The 25,108-nt window shown below is 33.3% G+C and overlaps 1 protein-coding gene and 1 pseudogene across 1 annotated transcript in view; both read left to right on the top strand.

Annotated features, from left to right (window-relative positions):
• NCAPG (non-SMC condensin I complex subunit G) overlaps positions 1–25,108 on the top strand; it is a 36,590-nt gene that overhangs the window by 6,831 nt on the left and 4,651 nt on the right. The window contains exons 4-16 of the mRNA XM_010991029.3: positions 3,769–3,914; positions 4,205–4,289; positions 5,323–5,515; positions 5,977–6,126; positions 9,678–9,818; positions 10,422–10,545; positions 11,722–11,811; positions 12,135–12,314; positions 13,119–13,229; positions 15,556–15,675; positions 20,989–21,216; positions 23,080–23,261; positions 23,534–23,708. Of these exons, the coding sequence (XP_010989331.1) occupies positions 3,769–3,914; positions 4,205–4,289; positions 5,323–5,515; positions 5,977–6,126; positions 9,678–9,818; positions 10,422–10,545; positions 11,722–11,811; positions 12,135–12,314; positions 13,119–13,229; positions 15,556–15,675; positions 20,989–21,216; positions 23,080–23,261; positions 23,534–23,708 (1,925 nt within the window). The remainder of the gene's footprint in view (positions 1–3,768; positions 3,915–4,204; positions 4,290–5,322; positions 5,516–5,976; positions 6,127–9,677; positions 9,819–10,421; positions 10,546–11,721; positions 11,812–12,134; positions 12,315–13,118; positions 13,230–15,555; positions 15,676–20,988; positions 21,217–23,079; positions 23,262–23,533; positions 23,709–25,108) is intronic.
• Positions 9,107–9,207, top strand: LOC116148999 (U6 spliceosomal RNA; annotated as a pseudogene).

The raw sequence follows: 25,108 nt of genomic DNA, 5'->3' as shown, positions 1-25,108 counted from the left end.
TCTTTTAAGATAGGTTTAGTAATGCTGAATTCTTTTAGATTTTGCTTGTCTGTAAAATTCTTTGTCGTTCTGTTCTAAGGTTTACTCTTGCTGGATAAAGAATCCTAGATTTTCTCATTCAGGACTTCAAATGTGTCTTGTCACTCCCTTCTGGCCTGCAATGTTTCTGTTGAGAAATCAGCTGAAAGCCTTATAGGGGGATCCCTTCTAACTAACTTTGTTTTTTCCCTGGCTGCCTTAGAATCATTTCTTTAACTTTGGTCATTTAATTATAATATATCTTGGTGTAGGTCTATGTGGATTCTTCTTGTTTGGGACCTTCTGTGCTTCCTGTGCTTGGATATCTGATTCCTTCTTTAGGTTTGGGAAATTTTCAGTCATGGTTTCTTCAAATACCTTTTCAATTTTGAATTCCCTTTCCTCTTCTTCTGGGACTCCTGTTATGCATGCTTTATATTATCCTATAGGTGCCTTATATTGCTTTCAGATTCTTACTTGCTTTTCTGCCTACTGTTCTCATTGAGTTATTTCTGTTATCCTGTCTTCTAAGTCACTTATTCATTCCTCTCATGCAGGGAACATAAAAGCTGGTGGCAGACATTCCAAGAGTGTTCATGTACATGAGTTTTTCTGGAGGCTTACATCTTGATTAAATCATCAGCACCAAAACCTAGCCCCACCTAGCAGCCTGTAGGCTTAAGGGTTGGGAAGCCTCAGGCCAAACAACATACTGGTATCAGCAGACTTCCTGAGCCACAGGCACCTCTAGACACAACCCTAGATAAGGCCCTACCCACCAGAGGACCAGGACCAAGCTCTACCCAGCAGGGGGGCAGGCACCAACTCCTCCTTCCAGGAAACCTGCATAAGCCTCTAGTCCAGCCTTATCCACCAGGGGGCAGATTCCAGAAATAATAAAACAACAATCCCAAAGCACCTGGAAGGAATCCACAAACACAGGCCAGACTATAAACACTGGAACTGGCTGGGCCCCGGCCCTTGGGTGACAAGAGAGGAGTGTACTGCTGGGATGCATATGATGTCTCCCAGAGAGGGCCACCTCTGTAAGATCGAGAAACATAACTAACCTACCTAAAAATACAAATAGAAAGACAATATGAGGTGGCAGAGGAATAGCTCCCAGGACAAGGCACAAGATAAAACCCCAGAAAAAGAAATAAGTGATGAGGAGATAGGCAATTTATCTGAGAAAGAGTTCAGAGTAATAATGGTGAAGATGTTCAGAGAACTCATGAGGAGTAATTAAGAATTAAGTTTTTAGCAAAGAGTTGGAAAGTATAAAGAATACCCAAACAGAGTTGAAGAATAAAATCACTGAAATGAATAATGCACTAGAAGGAACCAAGAATAGACTAAGTGAGGCAGAAGAGCAGATCAGTGAGCTAGAAGACAGATTAGTGGAAATCATTACTGCAGAACAGAAAGAAAGAAAAAAGAATGAAAAGAAATGAGGATAGTTTAAGAGAACTCTGAGACGACATGAAGTGCTCCAATATTCACATTATAGGGGTCCCAGAATGAGAAGAGAGAGAGAAAGGACCTGAGAAAACTTGAAGAGATAATATCCAAAAACTCCCCCAGCTTGGGAAATGAAACAGTCACCTAAGTCCATGAAGTACAGAGTTCCACACAGGATCAACCCAGAGGAACACACCAAGGCAAATAGTAATCAAATTGACAAAAATTAAGGAGAAAATATTAACAAGAGAAAAGCAACAAATAACATATAAGGGAATTCTCATAAGGTTATCAGCTGATTTTTCAGCAGAAATGCTACAGGCCAGAAGGGAGTGGCACAATATATTTAAAGTGATGAAAGAAGAAAACTTACAACCAAGAATACTCTATCCATCAAGGCTCTCAGTCAGATTTGATGAAGAAATCAAAAGCTTTACAGGTAAACAAAAGCGAAAGGAATTCAGCACCACCAAACCACCTTTACAACAAATGTTAAAGGATCTTCTCTAGTCATCAAACCGTAAGAAAAGAGAACAAGAAGAAGAATAAGAGACAAAAAAAGACCTACAAAAGATTGCTTTGGCAATTTGGGGTCTTTTATGGTTCCATATAAATTCTGGAATTGTTTGTTCTAGTTCTGTGAATAATCTCAGTGTTTTCACATGGGTTGCATTGGATCTGTAGATTTCTTTGGATAGTATGGCTGTTTTGACAATGTGTATTTTTCCAGTCCAAGAGCACAAGATATCTTTCTATTTCTTTGTTTCATCTTCAGTTTCCTTCATCAGTGTTTTACAGTTTTCAGAGTATAAAAATATCCTTGGTTAAGTTTATTTTTAGGTGTTTTGCTTTTTTTGATGCAATGGAAATGTTTATGCCAGTTATAAAATACTAGTTTTTGAAGTAAAAAAAAAAAAGTCAATGAAGGGCCACAAATGGCAAAATATCCTTCTTTTTTATGGGTGAGTTGTATTCCATTTCATATATGTGCTACATCTTATTTATCTGTTCATCTGTTGATGTGCAATTAGGATCCTTCCATATCTTGGCAATTATAAATAATGTTGCTGTTAATAGTGAGGTGAATGTGTCTTTTTGAATTAATGCTTTTGTTTTTCTGGAATATATGCCCAGGGGTGGAAATGCTGGGCCATATGGTAGTTCTGTTTTTAGGTTTCTAAGAAACCTCCATATTCTTTTCTATAGTTGCTGCACCAATTTACATTCCCACCAACTGTGTACAAGGGTTCCCTTTTCTTCATGTCCTTGCCAACATTTGTTATTTGTGTTCTTTATAATGTTGGCCATTCTGACAGGTGTGAGTTGATATTTCATTGTGATCTTGATTTGCATCTCCCTGATATTAGTAATGTGCAGATTCTCATGTTCCTTTTGGCCATCTGCATTTCCTCTTTTGGATAAATGTTCAGTTCTGAACATATTTTAACTGGGTTGGTTGGTTGTTTGCTTTTTACTTGAAGTACAGTTGATTTGAAATGTTGTATTAGTTTTTGGTGTACAGCGTGGATGGACTTGGAAGGCATTATGCTAAGTGAAGTAAGTCAGACAGAGAAAGACAAATACTGTAATATAGCACTTACATATGGAATCTAAAAAAAAATTCAATAAACTAGTGAATATAACAAAAGAAACAGACTCACAGATGTAGAGAAGGAACTAGTGGTTACCAGTTGGGGGAAGTAAGAGGGAGGGGCAAGATGGAAGTGGAGGATTAAGAGGTACTAACTGCCAGGTATAAAATAAGCTACAAGGATGTATTGTACAACAGGGGAATATAGCCAATATTTTATAATAACTACAAATGGAGTGTGACCTTTAAAAATTGTGAATAACTATATTGTGTACCTGTAATGTATAATATTATTCGTCAGCTTAAAAAATGTGACATTGTAAAATAAATACATAAATTAAAAAATAAGTAAATAAAGCCATATCAGTTTAAAATAAACTACCGGCCATACTAGACTTTTGTCTAAATCTTGAAGAAGAGACATAATCTTAATGGTGAATTTTCTATGATCTTTAGAGCTATTTGTTTTCAGTTTTAGCCTTCATGCCCAGGCCATTGACTAATTTCTCATTCTGCCGTTTTTAAGAGAAGCTGGCAGAAAAAATCTTCAGCTAAAATTAAATGTGTAAGACTAAAAAATTATATTTTTTATTGATTAAAAATAAATATTGTTAAGTATCAAAATGTGGTCTATATTGTGACTGGGTAAATAAATAATATTTTATTAGTGTACTGAAATATATTGCTCTATTTTTTAGCATATGCTACTTTGATTGAAAATGATTCAAATCCAGAAGTTAGGCGGGCAGTGTTATCATGTATTGCTCCATCAGCAAAGACTTTGCCCAGAATTGTAGGGCGCACCAAGGATGTGAAAGAGGCTGTCAGAAAGCTGGCTTATCAGGTAAATAAGTCCAATATCTTGTGTAGGCATTTTCTTAAACGGCAAGAAGCCATATTCTTAAAATACTTCTGAAAAATATTTGGCATAATAATGATTTCTTCACTTGAGATTTTTATGCACAGAGAGTATAGGTAATTTAGATAGAATTTTATTGTGTTAATGTGTTACTAGATATTGACTTTTTTTTGGAGATTCTTGATAATTTTCTTAAGGATATATTATTAGTTATAAAATACATAAACTATTTTGAGTTTAATGGCCATTTTTAAAATTATTAATATTTCTTTAAGGTTTTAGCTGAAAAGGTTCACATGAGAGCTATGTCCATTGCTCAGAGAGTAATGCTCCTTCAACAAGGTCTTAATGACAGATCAGGTAAGTTAGACATCTTTATACATAAAACTTTAGTAGATTTTGAGGTCAGACCTAAAAGGTTTAGAAAAGAGTGATGTAAATTAGATCAGGTAAGCGTGTCTTTCCCACAGCCTGTCAAAGTCTATCTTGGTATATTGTATAGAATACATTTCCTAGGGTTAAAAATCTTGATACTTAGAAGCAGCAGAGTTAGTATTTTTCTGTTTTACATATGGAGAAACTATAGTTTAAGGCTATAAAAAATAACTTAAGTCAGAAATAGGGCAGGATCTCTTTTTCAGCCCTCTCTCTTCCTTTAAAAAAAATGCTGTCTTTTAAAGTACATCCCCTTTTAAAAAAACATCCCCTTTGTGTATATCCTGATACCAATGTGTCTGCATCTGAAACAATTAGGAATGGTCAGACTAGTATAATTTTCCGATTTTTTTTTTCCTTTTTCTCCCTGTGACAGCTAGGGAATCTGCTTATAGCAATGATGAAGAATATATTTTAAATTTCCAGACCCCATGAGAATGCTAAGACGGCTTAATATTGCTATAGCAATAGTTTGCAAATATTCTCGGAGAACTAATGACCAGGATAACTTTAAAAAACTAAGAATAACATTTGTTCAGTGACTTATGCTTGTATGATTCACTACTGCAAATAGCAATCATGTGTAATAAATTGATGAACTCAGGCAACAAGTGAAATAGTAGGTATTACATATAGTCTGGAATCAAACCTGCAGCCCAGTAAACCCAGAGGAGAAGGAATGCAAAAATATTTGTGTAGGCTGTGGTAGTGGTTGGGTATTTTATTCTGACCTTTTCTATTTTCATTTGAAAGTAAGCATCTTAGTGACTTTTGTAATATCATTGTATTTTATTTTTTCCTTTAGTATGCTTTGTTTTGCCTCTGTCTCTTCCCATTTTTATAGTACATGTTGACTTAATGTTAACATTGATCTGATAAAAAGTTAATTAAAACAGACAAAATATAGGAATGGAAGCTGGAGGGAGATTGTTCACCCGTGTTTCAAATGACTTAACAGATGCTGTGAAACAAGCAATGCAGAAACATCTTCTCCAAGGCTGGTTACGTTTTACTGAAGGAAATATATTAGAGTTGCTTCATCGGTTGGATGTGGAAAATTCTTCTGAAGTGGCCGTCTCTGTTCTCAATGCCTTATTTTCAGTGACTCCTCTTAATGAACTTGCAGAAATCTGTAAAAATAATGATGGCAGGTATATGTAGTATTCATTATTTGAAATGTGAAGCTGATGAACTTCTGCAATTAAAATTAATCCCCTTCCCCATTACTTAAGATTGTATTAATATCTTCTATCTCCACCCCCCTTTTTTTTTTTAACTCTGGTAGATGTCTTTTTTCTCTATTTTTCCTCCTTGTGTAAGAACTCACTACTTTATCATAGACTAGTTTAGCTGCGTATTTTGTTTTGTTTTGTTATGTTGATTTTTGCATTAGCTTACCATGGAAAATCCAACAGCTTGCATCTCTATGCTTGCTCATTTGATTCTTCTGGTCTAAATATTTTCATTCTTTTTTGTGTGAATAAATTAGTGACTTTGAATTTAAAAAGATAGCAGTTATAAATCAAGTCTGTTTCTTATTTCCATTTTTCTACTCAGTTCAAATTTTTACTGGATATTAAGTTATCTTTCATTCTCTCCCTTTTGAATGAAGGAAATTGATTCCATTGGAAAGATTAACTCCTGAAATTGCTTTGTATTGGCGTGTCCTTTGTGAGTATTTGAAATCAAAAGGAGATGAAGGTGAAGAATATTTAGAACAGATTTTGCCAGAGCCTGTAGTGTATGCAGAGTATTTACTGAGGTAAAAATTTTTCCTTTGGTTTGGACTGTACTTGTGTTGTTGTATGTGTCAACTTCCCAGCCCCCTCCCTCAAAGCCATGCTTGATTGAGAATAAGTTAAAATCTATTTTTTTTGGACAAGAAAGAATAGGTATGCACATTGAGTCTTTTTGAAGAATATCCTGTGCTAGTCAGTACATTGAAAGAGCAAAGTCAATATGTTTTGGGACATTTTCTTAAAAGTGTGAACGTTTCTCCATAAAGTTGATAATGATGATGACAACCTTTTTCTAAGTGCCAGGTAGTAAATATTTTAGTCTTTGGGCCATCCTGTCTCTGTCACAGTGACTCAACTCTGCCGTGGTAGTGCAAAGGAGCCAAAGAAAATAAGTAATGTATAAGTGTGACTGTTTTCTGATAAAACTTTCATCAACTTTTTTTATGGACAGAAATTAGAATTTCATGTAATTTTCACATTGTATATATTTTTACATATATATTTTAACTACTGTTTAAAGGTGTAAAAATCTTAGCTTGCAAGCTGAAAATGGGCAGCAGACTGGATCTGGTGCATGGACCATAGTTATCCAGCTGATAAGGTGGACCTCTGTGGCTAGTTTTAGTATTAAGTAAAAGTATTACTATTTGGCTTTCTTTTTTAAAAAATGTTTTTTCAAAGTATCTTTTTCTTAAGTAATTTGAATTACTCTAATTTTCACTTTGTTAACTTTTAAATTATACGAGTAAAACATGACTGCTTTCTTGTCAAAATTCAAATACAAAATTACATAGAATAAAAAGGTCAATTTCCTCTTTTATCTCTTGATTCCACAATCCCATTGATCCCTTTAGAGTTAACAGCTAAACAATTTGGGGTATACACTTCCAACCTCTTTCTCTTCGCTTACACACACACAAGTGCATAATTTTTTAAATATAGCACATTATACATATTTTTTATCTTTTTTCAACTACTGATAATCTGACATCATTATATGTTGGTACGTACAAATCTATCACAGTCCATAACATATCACTCCATAGAATGGCAGTAACATTTAATTTACTCCGCTGTTGAAGGACATTTAAGGTGTTTTCAGTTTTCACTGATAAAAGTATGTTAAGCTTTCTTTACATTTTTTTTTTGTACATTTGGGATTTTGTAGGGTTGATTCCCAGAAGTGGGAAAGGTTATATATATATATATATATTTTATAGATATTGGTGTGTAGATTTTAAATTTCATGATTTTGATGCATCTTTTAAAAAGCCTTCTTTCATTTTATATGCATTATGGGCCTGAATTCTCTTTGTTTGAAATATAGTATTCTGCTTTTGCTTATAATGGTCCCACATACATGTTAGAGAACAAAGCTAAGAATGTGTTTGAATTTTGTATACAGAACACTGAATCCAGGAAAAACATCTCAAATGTGAGCCAATACGGAAACTTACAGCTCGAGCTCTAGACTTATAGCTCAAGCTATTTCATTTGCACATCATGAAAAACATGTGCAGATCTACTAAGTGTTTTAATGGTAATTATTTCAAGCTTTAATATTTAACAGGAATATTCATTATAATGCTGTTTGGGCCATGTTGAAATGTTTCCAAAAGGAACGAGTTTTGATGCAATGCTTAATAATATATATTTATATAAAAGTAATAAATGCTAATAGAAGTTGGAGAAAATACAAGAAAATATGAGGAAATGTTAAATATTTAAATAACATGGGGAGAGCATCTCCTCAAAGACTGCTTCACAGATTAATTCTTAGTGAAAACTGACATGTGGAGAACTTGGTTCCTCTGACTCTTAAGAGGTCAGGCATTCTTATATTTCTTTTGTTACTTAATCTGTGAGTTTTGAAATAAGTAACTTAAATCAACTTTTTTTTTTCACTTATAAAAAGGAAAACTAAAGATTGTATTTTAATTATTATTGAAAGAATACCTAAGATATAGGATGATTTTCTTTTTGGAGCAGTGTCTCTAGATAGGATTAGTTTTCTCAGGCGCAGAAACAATTAATTAATGGAAGTTTCTTGATCATCTCAAATACATTTTCAGGTGTTTTGTAGCAGGAAGAGTTAGTGACTTAGAACTCTTACCAATTTCCTATTAATTGAGGTGTTTACATAAAGAGAGAAATTGGGGATGCTTAATGAGGCTTATCAAATTTGAGTAAGAAAAGGACAGCAATACATTTTTTAGAAAGTTGCCTTAAATATAAATTCTTGGAGAGAGCTTTTAAAAAAGACTCCTGAGTGGTCTCTTCATTATCATGGCTATCTTTAAAAATGGTTGAAAAGAGATGATTTCATGGTAATTAAAATTGGTAGGTCCATTTTAAGTTATGTTTATGCAATTCAGAATTTGTAATCTATTAATGAAACAACTACTCTGAATTTATTAAAAAAAAAATACCCTTAGTCTTGATGCTATACATTGTGCTAAAGCTGGGATGGAGAAGTAGGGAGGGATTCAAAGATGAGTGAAGATTTTTTAGCTTGTCAGAAATTAGTAACTCAATTTATTGAAATCAATTTATTGATTTCAGTAGTTATCATTTTTGTAGCTTTTGTTTAGTTTCTTGCTAGAATCCAAAAGGTAACTGATGCCCTTGAAGGTCCTGATATCATGGCCAGAGGTTTATGAGCTTTTATTTACTCTTGGCTGTCATTTTATAAGATGAGTCAGTTTATTTATTTATCATACATAATTCTGCAGTATCTATAACTTAATTTTTTTTGACATTTTAAAAATGACATTTTTTTTGTCAGGATTATCATTTCATATATTATTTCCAACCTTAAGTCACCTAGTTGTATAGGTTTAAACTCTTAATTCTGCTTAAACTCTTAATTCTGCCTTTAGGTGGCATTTTTTGGTTCCATACAAAAAAGGAGACCTTCTGGTAGGCTCTTGAATGTTATCCAGGTGAGGGTAATAAAAGGCTGTAATTTGAGCAGTGATAGTAGAAATAAAAGGGTAGCTGATGGTTCTTGCTTAGTAGCACCTACACTAAAATAGTAACAATACAGAGATTAGTAGGGCCCATAAGTAAGGATAATACAAGCTCATGATGCTATCTGTATTTTTATGACTTTTTTGAAGGTCATTGTATTCATGGATTACTTAAGTAATTACTGTCACTACTATTTTCAACAAAAGAATGATGGTTAATTACGGATGATCAGGGAAGACTAGCTCTTTCTGAATAATTGGATTTTTGGAGAAGAAATTTAGAACTTTATAATTGATAAACAGTGACATTAGAGTAATTAGTTATTTTAAGAGACATAAATATGTACCTTTTGAAAATTTCCTAGAGGAAATTTGAATCTTTAATGGAAATATAGTTTCCAAATTCTTTTGAATCAAGCCATTAAGTTTGCAAAATTCATGACAATAGCATAGAACTTACTCTATAGACCAAATAAGTTTAACATGGTATAAATATCTACATTTTTGGACTGATAGGAGCAGACAATCATCCTTTTCTGACTTAATGGGGAGCTGTTTAATGTTTCTTAACAGTTTCTACATTTTCTTAATTGTGCTTGTTTTAGTTATATTCAGAGCATTCCAGTTGTTAATGATGAACAGAGAGGTGATTTTTCCTATATTGGCAATTTGATGACAAAAGAATTCATAGGTCAACAATTGATTCTAATTATCAAGTCTTTGGATACCAGTGAAGAAGGAGGAAGGTACGTGTAAATGTTAACTCTTGTTCTAATTTGATTTTCTGTATTGAAATATAGAATTGTTACAATATGATTAAATATATTTAACCTAGGTTTCTAAAGTGCTATATGAAGTTTTCTTTTTCCTCTTAGATAACAGGAATGTATAGATACATATAAAATATATATATATGGAATATATCAGAGGAAATACATCCTGTCCCTTTTTCTCTAAATATGAATGTATATGTATGCATACATATGGAAGTGAGTTTCTAATTCAATTTCTTCAGAATAAATCAATAAAATTGTAGGTTTTTGCTTAAAAATCTCTATTACTATTACTAAACCTCTCTGAAATAAGTACATTCTAAAAGATTTGATTCAGTTATGGTATTTTGTTATTTCATCATGTTGATTTATGAAAGATTATAGGGTCATTTATAAATTTTTTTTCTAGAATGTGAATTTTTGATATAAAGTCTATACATATTTTTGTGCCTTTAGTGGTAAATATAAAAAAGAACTAAGACAAATGTAATTAAGCCTGCAGAATAGTTGAAATATTAGAGATAAAATGTGTTTCTACTGTCATATTTAAAATAAAATAATTCTTTCTGAATGCAGGAAACGACTGCTGGCTCTTTTACAGGAGATTCTTACTCTACCCACCACCCCGATATCCCTAATTTCTTTTCTCGTTGAGAGACTGCTCCACATCATTATAGATGATAATAAGAGAACACAAATTGTGAGTAATTTTCTTTATTGTTGATGAAGGTAAAAGGTTTTTGTCAATAACATTGAGGATTGTCTTATTTTCTTTTTAGTACTTTTGACTTTGTCTTTAACTGCCTTTGTTTTAGTTCTGCCTCTTTATCGAGTTTTTAAACTTCTTAAAACCAACTCTGTCTTTCTCACACACACTTTTAAAAACATCTCCTTTCTTCTCTTACCATCCCTGTCATTGTGTTGAATCAGTTTGAAATGGAAGCAGGTTAGGGAAGTGGTGAAACATATGCATTGGTTGCTAAAATGTTTGAGAACTGGCTGAATTTTACATACCTGGGTTCAGATCCCCTTGGATACTTTTCTGGTTTTGTGACTTTGCCCAACATATTTAATTTAGAATTTTTACCTGTCTGCAAAATAAGAATAACAACAAAACCTACCTTTCACTGTCCAATGAAATAATGTTCATAAAGTCCTTGGTAAATACAGAGATAAATATTGTCTATTATATTACTTTATTCAACTGTTATATTCTCGAGAGTAGCCTAAAAAGAAATACCCGTTATCATTGATTTTCTTAAAATCATTTAGTCTTGGTATTGCAAGTTAGTTCAGAGGTTGTCTTTTCGAGCCTTTCCTTATACATAGACTTAAATCCCTTCTACAGCATTCTCAGTTAGTGGTTATCCAGCATCTGCTTAAGGTATCTTTCATTTTCCTGAATTGGCCAACTCCAATGCCCAGTGGCTCTGAAAGGAATGTGTTTAGTTTGCGGTCATTATTTATGCATTGTATACCCAAAGGAAGAATAAAAGAGTATTCTAATTATATTTAACTCTCATTGGAGCTGAACAAGGGAGGAAGTTGAGGATTTTAGGCAGGAAATTTTAGTTTTATGCTGCCTAAGATTAGATGCTTTTTTGTTTTCTGTTTCAAGCACTAAATGAGAGAATTTATTTTGTGTTCGTGTGCTTGTTTACCATATTAGGGGTTTTAGTCATATGTATTGTTTGGTCTTTTTTTTTTTCCTTCTAAAATTGTCTAACAAATAGAATGTGTGCCTCTTTTGCTTGTATATTTTGCTCTATTTTTCAAGAGATTATGGATACTGCTTGGAGTTTTACAAAGCAGTTTGATGGCATTTTCTGTTATATAACACGTATTAAAGCTTGTATTCTGAATTATAACTTATCAGGTTACAGAAATTATCTCAGAGATTCGGGCACCCATTCTTAATGTTGGTGCTAATAATGATCCAGCTGATGCAAGAAAGAAAGAACTCAAGGTAACTCTCTTCTAAATTAAAGAAATGCTTGAATATAATGTAATTATGCAAGTCTTTTATTTCGCCTTGTTGTACATTTTCAAAATTGTCCCCACAAAGTCAATTATTGATTAACTATTAAACTACAAGAGTATCTACAATGTTATCAGGCTGTGTCAGTCTGAAAGATTTGCCAATCTCTGTTTCAGGAAGACTGCAACTTTGTACGTGCCTGACTGCTTAACGTCTGGACATTTGAGATGTTAAATAATACTCTTTAGTTCGCTATATTTTCATATTAATAGTTTTTGTTTGATGTTTCCACAATTTATATCTTTTCTTAGATGGCGGAAATAAAAGTTAAACTTATTGAGGCAAAAGAAGCTTTGGAAAATTGCATTGCCTTACAGGATTTTAATCAAGCATCAGAATTAAAAGAAGAAATAAAAGCATTAGAAGATGCCAAAATAAACCTACTGAAAGAGACAGAGCAACTTGAAATTAAAGAAGTCCACATAGAGAAGGTATAGATAACTTTTTCACGTTAATTTTCTGCTGTTAGTAATCATCTCAGCTGAACCTTGTTTTCTTAACTTAGCTACCAGAATATATTCACTTCAGAGGGATTTTTAACAGTACCATGAATTAATATGAAAATAATATTTTTCTGCCTGTTCCTTTTTATTTTGGACTGTGAAAGACTTCATTGAACTTTAATTATTGTAGCTAGGACTTTAGTTGATTTGCTCCCTTGTCATGCAAATCTCTGGAATCTAAAGTCTTTCTTCCTTGCCAGGGAAACTTGCCTTCCAGTGGTTTCCTTCTGTTTGTTTTTGTCTTGAATGGTTTAGAAAAGGAAAATGCATCTTTCCCTTGTGTATGGAAGACTCATGACCTTTCTGATGTTGGGAAAATAATTTCTATGGTAACAATACCATCATACACATATTTTTTAAAGTTTAATTACTCTTTTGTTTTTAGAAATTTTCTTATTGAAATGAAATACTGAAGTTATATACCTAGCAACGTTTAAAGCTTTCAGCTGTCTTTTTTAACAGTTGTATTTGATAGACTTCTAGACATTAAGAAGCCTGTGGAGCATACAAGAGGGAAATGTCAGTTATGGCAGTTGTATATATGAATCTGAAACTTAGAAAATAGTTGGACTAGCTCATAAATAGTAAATGGAGTTGTATGGCTGGATAAGGTTGTGCAGGGAATGTATATAGAGACACCATGGCTTAGACAAAAAGCCCTGAAAAGCAAACATTCAAGGGACAGATGGAAGATATTCTTACTAATGCTGAATATTTTGTGTTCCATTTTAGAATGATGCTGAAACGCTACAAAAGTGTCTTATTTTGTGCCATGAACTGTTGAAGCAGATGTCTACTTCAGCAGGTATAGGTGCAACCATGAATGGCATCATTGAATCCTTGGTATGTTTGGTGCCCTTTGAGGCTTTATTTTAGCCCAGTCCTTCCTCTTTTTATAAGTAATAATATTCTTTGGAGTTCATAAGAATGAAAAGACCATTTTTAACATCTGATAAATATAAATGGTAAAAAAAATATATATATATATATATAGTATATACACATACATATATATATAGTGGCTGCTTCATATTGTGAGGATTAAATTAAGATAATGCATGTAAAGGAGCTGGTATATAAGTTATAATTATTCCTTAAGAAACTTTGAAAAAATTATTTTATGCTGGAAAGAGATGCAGGATATCTTCATTTTTTGAATGGTAAGAGGAAGTAGACACATCAGGAATACTTATGTACCAGAATCTTCCTAACATAGAAGGACTATAAGATTACATTTTAAGCCCTGTGAAAGGAATTTGTTTGTTACTATATATTTAAAAGAGTTTTTACTAAAGTAACCCTTCATAGATAATCTCCATTTAACTGACCAGAGGGGCATAAATACTGAAAGCCTCTAGAACAACATTGTCTGGTAGAAATATAATGCAAACCACATGTAACTTTAAATTTTCTAGTTGCCACGTTTAAAAAATTAAAAAGGAACACATGAAATTTATTTTAATATATTTAACTCATATACCCCCAATATTATGATTTCATCTTTTACTCAGTTTTAAAACTACTGAGATATTTTACATTCTGTTCTTCATACTAAGTCTTAAAGTACATCTCAGTCTGGACTAGTCACATTTCCAGTGTTCAGTAGCCACTTGTGGTCAGTGGCTACAGTATTAGACATGCAGCTTTAGAATATTTTTTTTAATAGTGCAACTTAGCAAATACTGAATGTATCTAAACTCTTCCTGGATTCTCTCCAAATTGTTTTTACTTGGGATTAGTGGAAAACAGCCAAAGACTATGATCTAAAATCTAGTTCCTTGGGTTGTCATGAGTTTCTAAATGTAGTAAAGAGGACTAATTACTGTTCACAACAGTCTAGAGCTATTTAAAGCTGGATCTATTAAACTATTAGAATTCAGTTTTATTTTTAATGAAGCAGATGTCTGTAGTGAAAAGTGATGCTTTTAAAGTTCTACTTTTGTGCTTTATGTCTGGTCCTATTGCAAGAGAATGATAAATTATGATAATTAATAATTACACAATTGTAATACATATGAGGACTTAAATATATGTGGGAAAACATGCAGTACCCAGGGAAGAAAGAATACAAAATTGAATAGTCATAATGATTTTAGAGGGATGTAAATGAGTAAGATATTTAGATAGAGGAGTTATAATATTTTAATGAAATTACTGTACTTTAAATACAAATCATAAATTTTAAGTGAACAAATATTTATTGAATATCTACTGTATTCTCAATGTTGGGGATAGACTATACATGGTATACAAAATACATGTAGACTGCCCTTGTGGATCCTCTGGTCAGGTGAGGAGGGATATCAATCAAAAAAGGAAAGCTTAAGTCATTGATGATTGCTATGAAGAAGAGCTGTATGGTCATATGTGAACTTATGATAGTGGGATTTCATTTGTTCATGGAAGGTGTCCTTGAGCTGATATTTGAGTAGATATTTAGAGGGATGAATGATCTAGACCCACTCTCTCCAATATGGTAGCCATCAGCCACATGTGGATATTACAAACCTGTGGCTATTAAAAACTGGTCCAAACTAAGATGTGCTAGAAATGTAAAAATATGTTGGATTCAAAGACTTAGTAGAAACAACAGAATGTAAATTATCTCAGCTTTTAAATATTGACTACATGTTGCATTGATGTTTTATTTATACTGAGTAAAATAAAATATATTAAAATTAGTTTCACCTGTTTCTTTTTACTTTATAATGTGGCTACTAGAATATTTAAAATGACATGTGTCTTGCATTATACTTCTTGTGGACAGCATTGAATAAGAGGCATTGAAATCAGATCAACTGAATAAGCAAAGAGCAAGGGATAGCATGGTATAAGATAATACTGGGAAGGACTGCACAATGGGGTATATGATATGTCATGTTAAGGATTTTCATCTTTTCTGAGGGCATTGGGAAACCATTGAGTCAGTTTTGGCGGATGGAGGGAAGGTATCTCATGATCAGAGTGTATTTTGCTCTGTTCTTCTGTTTTAGTAATTTAATATTACCTTTTTTTAAACCAGAAATTAACTTCTTTGAGTTAATAAACAATGTAGAAATGAAGTAGATCTGTGAAATATACGGAAATTATCATTTTAACCAACTTTTTAATATACTATTATAAATATCTTGTCCTGATCAAAATTATTTTAATTTCTAATTCATTTTAGATTCTTCCTGGAATAATAAGTGTTCATCCTATAGTAAGAAATCTGGCTGTTTTGTGCTTGGGATGCTGTGGACTACAGAATCAGGATTTTGCAAGTAAACATTTTGTATTACTATTGCAGGTAGGATTTATCTTTTGATAAAATCTTGATTCTACTGCCTTAAATAAATCTATGGTGATAATGCCAGTATTATAAATTTAATCTATTCCAGGGCTTACTGACAATGATGATAATTATGGATGACTTTTAGGGACTTGATTTTTATCTTTTGATTTTTTTATTAAAACTTCTTTGTAGACAAAAGATGAAATGTCAGTTATTAAAGGTATTTTTAAGATTAATTATGTAGCAGATATTTATTGAATGCGTATTAAATGCCCAGCATTATTCTAGACTTAGAAAAAAAAATAAGATAGGTAATGAAAAAACCAAAAGTTGCTGTCCTAAGAGAGCTTACATTTTAGAAGAAGAAACATATGATGAAAAATGAACAATATATAGTATGTCAGACAGAAAAAAGATAAAGCAGAGAAGGGGAATGAAGACTGGGAATAGGGAGAGGGAGCAGTTTGACTGAGAAAGACCTTACTAATAAGTCAAAATTTGAGCCATTACCAGAGGGAAATGAGAATGAGCCATGTAGATATCTTGGTAAGACGTTTCCAAAGAGAGGGAAGAGCGGGGAAGGGGCCCTGCAGTAGGCCTCTGCTTCTTGTGTTCAAGGAGCAGGAGCTCATATGGCTAGGTCAGACTGGGCAAAGGGAGACTAGTAGGAGAATGGGTTTGCAGACAGCAGAACAACCATGTCTTCTAGAGACTTACAGTCTGTAAAGATGTAGCTTTCACAGCGAATGAGATGGGAAGGAATGGGAAAATTTTGAGTAGAGGATTTTTATAATCTGACTGGATGAAATGTTGGTGTAGACCAAGGGTTGGGAAACCTTTTCTATAAAGGGCTAGAGAGTAAAATACGGACTTTAGACCATATGGTCTGTCTGAACTACATCTCTGCTGTGATAGTGTGAAAACATCCATAGATGATACATAAACGAATAAGAATGATTGTAGTTCAATAAAGCTTTATTTATGGACCCTGAAATTTGAATTTCATATAATTTTAGCATATGATGAGATGTTATTTTTTAACCATTTAAAAATGTACAACTGTTCTTCCCTTGGAGGCAGTATAAAACAGGCAGCAGACAGGATTTGGCCAATGAGTCATAGTTTGCAGATCCCTAATATTAACTATAGGGATACACATTCGAAAGCAGAGAAGGTCCTACGTAAGGAAGATACTACAATAATCCAGGAAAGAGATCATGGTGACTTGGACCAGTGTTGTGCTTATGGGAGTCATGAGAAGTGGTAATATAAATTTGGAGATGATGTCTGTAGAATTTGCTGAGGAGTCTGATGTGGCATGTGAGAGAAGGAAGTGGAATAAAACTGAGGATTTTGTCCAGAATAACAGAAAAGATGGAACTGCTCTTTCCTGTGAGGGGGAAACAGAGGGATAGGTTTTATGGCAGGTGGGTGAAATAGGAGTCCAGTTTGGGGCATGGTAAGTTTGAAGTTTGAGGTTCAAGTGGATATATTGAATAGGCATTTGTATCTGAGTTTGGAGATAGGAGAGAAGCCCAGGCTGGGGAGATGAATCTAGAAGTTTATTCTATAATAGTATCCAGTGCCTAGAGACTGGATGTTACCTGACAAATGATTATAGATTGAGAAGAGATCTCAACTTTGTAGTTCCCTGGGGCTCAGGCAACATTAAAAGTTAGGGGGTTGAAGAAGAAGCAGTAAAGACTAGGGTGAAGTTGACCGTAAGGAGAGAGTATGATGTCCTAGAAGGCAAATGAAGATGATTTTTCAAGAAACTAGGATGACCCAACTGTCTAATGCTGGTGACAAGTTGATAAGGATTCACAGTGGACCATTTTAGGCAAGTAAGGAAGTGTTTGGTGACTTTCATGTGAATAGTTTATGTGGAGGGCAAAGCCTCGTGGAGTGAGCTGAAGTGAGAATTAAGGGAGAGGAATTGGAGACAGCCAGTGTAGACTGCTCTTTCACGATTTTATTTTGTTAGGAGTAACAGAGAATTGGAGTGGTAGCAAGAGAAATATGGGGTAAAAAGAAAAGTCTTTTGGTTTTGTTTGAATGTTTCTTAAGATGGAGAAAATTATAGCATGTTTGTATCCTAAGGAGAATGACCCATTTGAAAGGAAAAAACTGACAATATAGGGAAGATAGAAGAGCTGCTAGAGTGCTACTGGTAGACAAGGGGGGTTAAATCTGGTGCCCCGGGGGATGCATTTGACCTTTTAACTTCTTTGGCTGTCTGTTTTTAACATTTGGGCCTAGCTTTAATTGGAAAATAAACCTCCCCTCACTTCCCCATGTAAAAAGACAATGTGATTTGTGTAGCATCTTGGTGTTGCCAAATGTGATAGGATAAAAAACCTGCAAGGAGTTGTAGTGTGAACTACCAACAGGTAGATGGGAGTGCTTTGTGTGTTCGCCTTGAAAATAACATGTGACATGGATTATCATTTTCATGAAGATTATTTTAAAAGACTGAAGTCAACCAATAGCTGATTTTTCTCCCAACATTAATGAAGCATCCTTTAGTGTTGCTTATGACATTGCCAAGAAAAAGAGAATACACAATTAGAGAGAACTTGGTAGTCATGTGTTTTGGAAATGGTCAAACTGCTTGTGGCTTGTGTCAAAGGAAGAAAATTAAAACCATACTTTTGTCAAATGACAATCTTTAGGAATTTCAGGGTTTTAATTTCCTTGGCATCTAATCAATTCATTTAATGTGCAAGGATTAAATTCCTAATGCTGTTTTTTTTTATATTTATCATCCCATGCTTGTTATCAAAGAACATTTTCTGTATTTTGAGATCTTTTTGGAAACTTGGAATGTAAACTATTATCTTTAAGATGGTGTACGTGTTCTTTTCAAACTGAAGAAAAATCTTGGTACTTAATTCAGATGAATCATTCAGAGTGCTTCACCATACATCTGGTTTTGCTTCATTCATCAAGATGTAGAATGAATCTTCCTGTGTTATACAGAGTTATTTCTTCTTATATCAGCCAAGTATTAGCATCAGTGATTCTGCTACTAATTCGAAAAGGAGTCGTTTACTATTGTGAAATTTATTGGCTTTATAGATGCCTAGGAAATAAAATCCTACATTTTCAGTGAGTCTTCTTTTTTTTTTTTTTTGCTAAGAAATTAAAACAGTGGGTTCTCTATTTCAGTTTCCTGGTTTTCTAGAGGATGGATTGTGAACTGCTAGGCTGACCCTTGGTCATTACTTTTTTTTTAAATGAAAGAAAAATCTTACTAGAACATTTGATAGTGAAGAGTTCATTTATTTCTAGTTTACTAAGTGTAGAAGTGTTTTGGGCTCTAAAAACGGGGTGAAACATTCCTTACGAAGCCCTATATACCATTATGAATGCTTCTGAAAAATTGTAAGTTGTTGTAATCAAGTTAGAAGTCTTGACGGAGGAGATTGGAGGTAGACAACTGTGCAGAATTTCTAGTTCTACAGCAAAAGAAATACTGTAGAACTCTTTCCAAAAATATGTAAGTTCACGTGACCTTTAAAGACGAAATGTGGATTTTGATATTTTTAATTTTTGTTGACATAACGTCAGTAATAAGTATTTTGGTCATTTCAGACAGAAGAAATGTAATAAGAATTTAGTGCTTGAGAGTGTCCTAGAGCACTGGGGAGTGATTTAGTACTAACTCATCCCCCACTTGACAGAGAAAGCTGTAGGAGCTTTGATACTCTCTGCTCCTGTAGAATTTTCTGTAATGAAAAGGAATTGTCAAAATCAAGTTCATGTGAAAGATAAATGAATGTTCAAGACCAAACCATAATTGTACCTTCTTTCAGATCAAAACAGTCAATAGCAGCTTTGTCATGGAATTAAAATTTTTAAAAATTAAAGTTTACCTTTCCTTTTTTTTTTTAACTTTAAGCAACTTTTATCTCTGAACTTTTTTTCAGAATGTCTGAAAAAGATAGATATAATTTTGTAAATTAAAAATTTTTGTGAAAGATACTATATACAAATGCAGTAAAATAAATTTTATGTGGAATTTTGCCTGTTTTGTATGTTATTCTTGAGTAGAGTTTTAAGCTTTTATCAGGTCCTCAAAGGGGTTCACAATCAACAGAAGTTAACCACTGAATGGTTATTGAATTATCTTTATAAAGATATTTTCACGACTATCATTGAAAGATTTTAGATGAAGGGAAAAGAGCTGTATTTTGGAGGAGTAAGAAATCAGTTCTTTTTTTAATCCAGTTTCAGTAATAAAAATTGATTTAAGAAATATATACATATTTGTTGGAAAGGGAGGAGAGGGAAATTATTTCATTTTAAAATCTTTCTTAAATAAATATCCAGTATTGAGAACTATTGCTATCCAGTAAGGGACTGGGCAGGGCGTGAAAAACCAAGATGCTCTTGAGAGAGTAGCATGTTTAGAATTTGTAGAGAATAGTCATGACAGTACCTTCTCATAAATAAGCATTTGACTTTGGTGGATATGCAAGTTTTGCTATAAGAAAATGTGAAATAGATGTGTCTTGAAATTTCCTTCGAAGTTTTGTAATTTTGAGCCATTTTTCTTCATTCTTTAATTTGACCAACTTGAAGGTGATTTTTATTTATTCTAAAGGCTAAGCTATATAGCCAAGTAGTTTGTCAATTACCAAAATTTAAGTTAGAATATAATACATCTCTTCGTAAGAGAAATATTCAACTCTTTTTTTCCATAGCTTTGAAATTTGATATGTAGGAATTCAGTTTTCTTAACTCAGGATAGACACATAAAAACTGCTAGGTTTTATGGTTCACTTCCTTTTATAAAGGAGTTCAGTTCATTCAAAGCTGAATTCACTGTTAATGAAATCTGAATATATTGAGCTAATAAGAAAAATTTATCTTTAATGAAACTTCATAACCTAGAGGAATACTGATGTTCTGATGAATGTTTTTCATCAGTTAGAATGCAATGTTTTTGTCTTGATAGATGGCCCCTAACAATTATAATATATTGAACAGTTTTTCTAGATCTTAAAAAATGACAAAATCATAATTGAACATGTACATTTTAAATATATGAAAGGGACAAATAATATAATTCAGCTTGACTCTAGTTCAGGAATATTTTTGACTGAAGATGAACTTTTTCTGAAGGAAATAAAACTAAATGTTATGGTACAAATAAATAAAAACTGTAACTTTAAAATGAAGATTTTAATTGTTTTGAAAAATATTACGTAAACCTGCTACTGTTGTTGAAATTAGACTAAGAATAAGATATTTGTTAATTTCATGTGGTGTAAACAGAATAAAAGTATACTTAATTTACTTTTGGTGGGGGATGTTTCAATTTAGGTTTTGCAAATTGATGATGTGACAATAAAAATAAGTGCTTTAAAGGCAATCTTTGACCAGCTGATGACATTTGGATTTGAACCATTCAAAACTAAAAAAATCAAAGCCCTTCAAAATGAAGGGACAGAAATAAACACTGATGAAGAGCAAGAGTCAGAAGAATCTGAAGAAGAGTCTGCTACAGCCAAGAATGTTTTGAGACTACTTTCTGATTTCTTAGATAGCGAGGTAAGAAATAATCGTAGCCCTATTATTATGAAATGTCATTTTCAGCATGTGTATATTTTTAGGCTGAAATTCATGTTGGCCAACATTTAAACAGTTTGCCTTTTGAATATCATAATTAAATCCTACTTTCCCTTCTGATATACCTCATTTCTTACTATCAAATTACATGTATAGAGAATTGACATGTAAACAAGCACGAAATGACTATTGGGGTGTTGTTACTTTTTCATCTTTTTTTTCTCTGTCTTTGTGATCTATGACTTAAAAGTTTTTTCCCCAGGAGTCTTAAATAATCTAAAATAATTTTAACATTAGGTAAGTGGAAGTTCTAAAATACAGTGTGTGATTAATCTCTTTCCTTAAGGTTGTCATGAACTACATTTTTATACCATATATAAACATTTAAATTCTAAATTTTTTTATTCAGGTGAAATTGACATAGCATAAACTAACAATTTTAGAGTGAGCAATTCATTGACAGTACATTAACAAGATAGTTCAACCACTGCTTCTATCTAATTTTTAAGACATTTTCCTCATACCAAAAGGAAACTACCCATTAGGCAGTTGCTGTCGATTTTCTAGCCCCTGACAACCACCAGTGTGCATTTTGTCTCTATGGATCTAACTCTTCTGGATATTTCGTATAAATGGAATCATAAAGTGTGTGACCCTGTGTCTGCTTTCTTTCACTTAGCTTGTTTTCAAGGCTCATTTATGTTGTGGCTTATGTCAGTACTTCATTCCGTTTTACTGCTGAACAGTATTCCATTTTATGTATATAGCCATTCATCCCTTGAAGGATATTTGGGCTGTTTCCACCCTTTGACTATTGTGACTAGTGATGCTATAAGATGTGTTTGTCTGAGTAGCTGTTTTCAGTTCTTTGGGGGTGTATTTCTAGAAATGAGATTTCTGGGTCATATATTAATTCTTTTTTTGTTGTTTCTAGGATTCTGTCCCTGCTCCTGGTCTCAACTAGATGATTAATGCATCCTCATATATTTATCTTTTTTTTTTAAGTGAGAAAATTTAAGTTCTACTCTCAGCAAATTTCAGTGATATAATAGTGATCAGCTGTAATCACCATGTTTTACATTAGGTCTCAGGAACTTATTTTTCCTTCCTCCCTCCCTCCCTTCCTTTACACATAATAGAACTTAGAATCTTATAACTGAAAGTATACCCCTTTAATATCTCCTTTTTGTATATGAAAAAAACTGAGGCTAATACAAAGAAATTAAGTAATATATATATAGGACTGGGTCACGCAACTAGGAAGCAGAGGCTTGGATTTAATTCTCTGTCAATAACCAGTATTTTTAACTACCACTCATTTATACCTGTACCTCCATTTGAATACCACTACATCTTCTTTCCCATTTTCTTCTCTAGGTTTGTTTTGGTTACTCTTTCTCAGAATGCCTTTTCCCACTTGTTCACCTTCTGTTCACATTTTACCCCTCATTCACACACATTGCCACTCTCGCCTCTGGAGCTTTCATTTCTAGGCCTTCTCTGATAGCAGAGACCATTGCTGACGGCTTTCTATATCTTAGCACCATGATAGTGTTTAATATATATTGTTTTGATTTCTGGTTTTACAATATTATGAGATATTTGGTTCTTCTAAAGAATTTAAAGGGAATTGAAGTTTCATAGCTAGACTAGTAATTTGTCATGTTAGCCTAAACCTAATAGGGGGAAACAAAATCTTTGTATGTGCCTTTAAAAAATTACTAATATCATGAGTGATTTTGGGTAATTTATGTAAAAATACCATAGGACAGGCTACAGTGTAAAGCTTAATTAAAAAGGAAGTACAAATAAAAAATTTCTTTTAACGAAAGTCATTTTTATTAGGTGTCTGAACTCAGGACAGGAGCTGCAGAAGGACTAGCCAAGCTGATGTTCTCCGGGCTTCTGGTCAGCAGCAGGCTTCTCTCTCGCCTTGTCTTGTTGTGGTATAACCCTGTGACTGAGGAGGATGTTCGACTCCGACACTGCTTAGGCGTGTTCTTCCCCATGTTTGCTTATGCAAGCAGGTATATAGTCATACTGATAAATCAAAATCTGACTTAAGTTCAGGCTCCCCATGACTCATATCTAGTTTGTTAACTCTTTTCTTCCAGTGGTAAGTAAGGAAATGAGAACTTACTAGATTCTACCTACCTGAATTATTTTGTTCTTTCCTAAACATGTACTCCATCTTGATGGGGTGAATTTGATATATAATGGGGTTTTTTGTTTATTTTGTTTTGCTTTTTTAAGAATCATGCTTTTTCTTGCTAACATACTTCAAATTATTTTTCAATAGGACTAATCAGGAATGTTTTGAAGAAGCCTTTCTTCCAACTCTACAAACACTGGCTAATGCCCCGGCATCTTCTCCTTTAGCTGAAATAGATATCACTAATGTTGCTGAGTTACTTGTAGATTTGACAAGACCAAGTGGATTAAATCCTCAGGCCAAGGATTCCCAAGATTATCAGGTGGGTGAGTGTGTTAGCCTGTGTATGGATGGTAAGGATGGTACCCTGCATGCAGGTTACTGTTGTTTTGGTAAAATAATCCCTCGCATAGATTCTTTGAAACAGAGAGCTCTACATGTTGATCTTAGGTTTCTGGTTTATATGGTGGCACATAACAAAGTAAGCAAGAAACACAGATCTTTTGCAGCTACATGGGTAGACCTAGAGGGTATTATGCTTTGTGAAATAAGCCAGACAGAGAAAGATAAATACTTTATCACTTATATGTAGATTCTAAAAAGTAAAATGAATGAATATAATAAAAACACAGATACAGAGAACAAACTAGGGGTTACCGGTGGGGAGTCAGAAGAGGGGAGGGACAAGATACAGATGGGGGTTAAGAGGTACAAACTGCTATGTAAAAAATAAATAAGCAAGAAGGATATATTCTACAGCATAGGAGAATACAGCCCATATTTTATAATAACTTTAAATGGAGCATAATCTATAAAAATATTCAATCACTCTCTTGTACATTTGAAACTAATGTAATACTGTTGGTCAGCTATACTTAAAAAAGATCTTTTGGGAAATGGGGAGATCGTCATATAAAAACAGAAGTAATCAATGCTAACATTTTTGCTGCTGAAAAGAAGTTACCAAAATTCATCATCCTTATTGTCTGCTCCTCACCTACCACTGGCTGTTAATCATTCTGAATAATGAACTGTTATGTAGGACTCATTGAGTCCTCAATTGTTGGTTTACCTGCTATGTTTCTGATAGAAGGAGAATTCAAAGAATGAAACTCATCTCAAGCTTAGTCTTGTTTTTAATACAAAGAAGATAAATTGAGTGCATACTCTCCCACAAATTAAATGTAAGCTGGTTTTTAACCCTTTAATATCACCTGATCAGACATTCACCATATTGAAAATTAATGTGTTATTAATGATTTTAGATGCCAACTGATTAAGTTGAAAGTACTGGTCTTCTGTTTTAATTGATTTTTAGTGGCTGCATACTTCATTCAAGTTATTATGTTACATATCATTGGAAAGAAGATTACAAATGATATTAAAGCAAAATACAGTAAGGGTCAGTGATACAGCTACAAAGCACTTTAGCACTCCAGAAGATGGCAGGGTTCACGTGGGAGGGGTGATGAGTACAGCATTATTAGTTCTAAAACTCACCCAGTAAAATTTACTTAGGCCTTGTTGGGATTTGGGGAGTGATTTGAAGAGAGAAAAAGACTTTTAGTAAAGGTGATTAAATGTAGCTGGTTGTCCAAGTCATGTTGGGGAACTACGGGAAAAATCATTCCAGCTGAGGATCCTGAATGGGCTCTTAGGGCAGAACATTAGGATAGGGAATTTGGAGTTGATCCTATTTGCATGGTGTATATGAAAGGGTTA

The sequence above is a fragment of the Camelus dromedarius genome, chromosome 1 (genome assembly GCF_036321535.1).
Source record: "Camelus dromedarius isolate mCamDro1 chromosome 1, mCamDro1.pat, whole genome shotgun sequence".
NCBI classification, from domain to species: Eukaryota; Metazoa; Chordata; class Mammalia; order Artiodactyla; family Camelidae; genus Camelus; species Camelus dromedarius.
The sequence above is the reverse complement of the archived record's forward strand: the minus strand, read 5'-3'. Positions and strand labels throughout refer to the sequence as shown.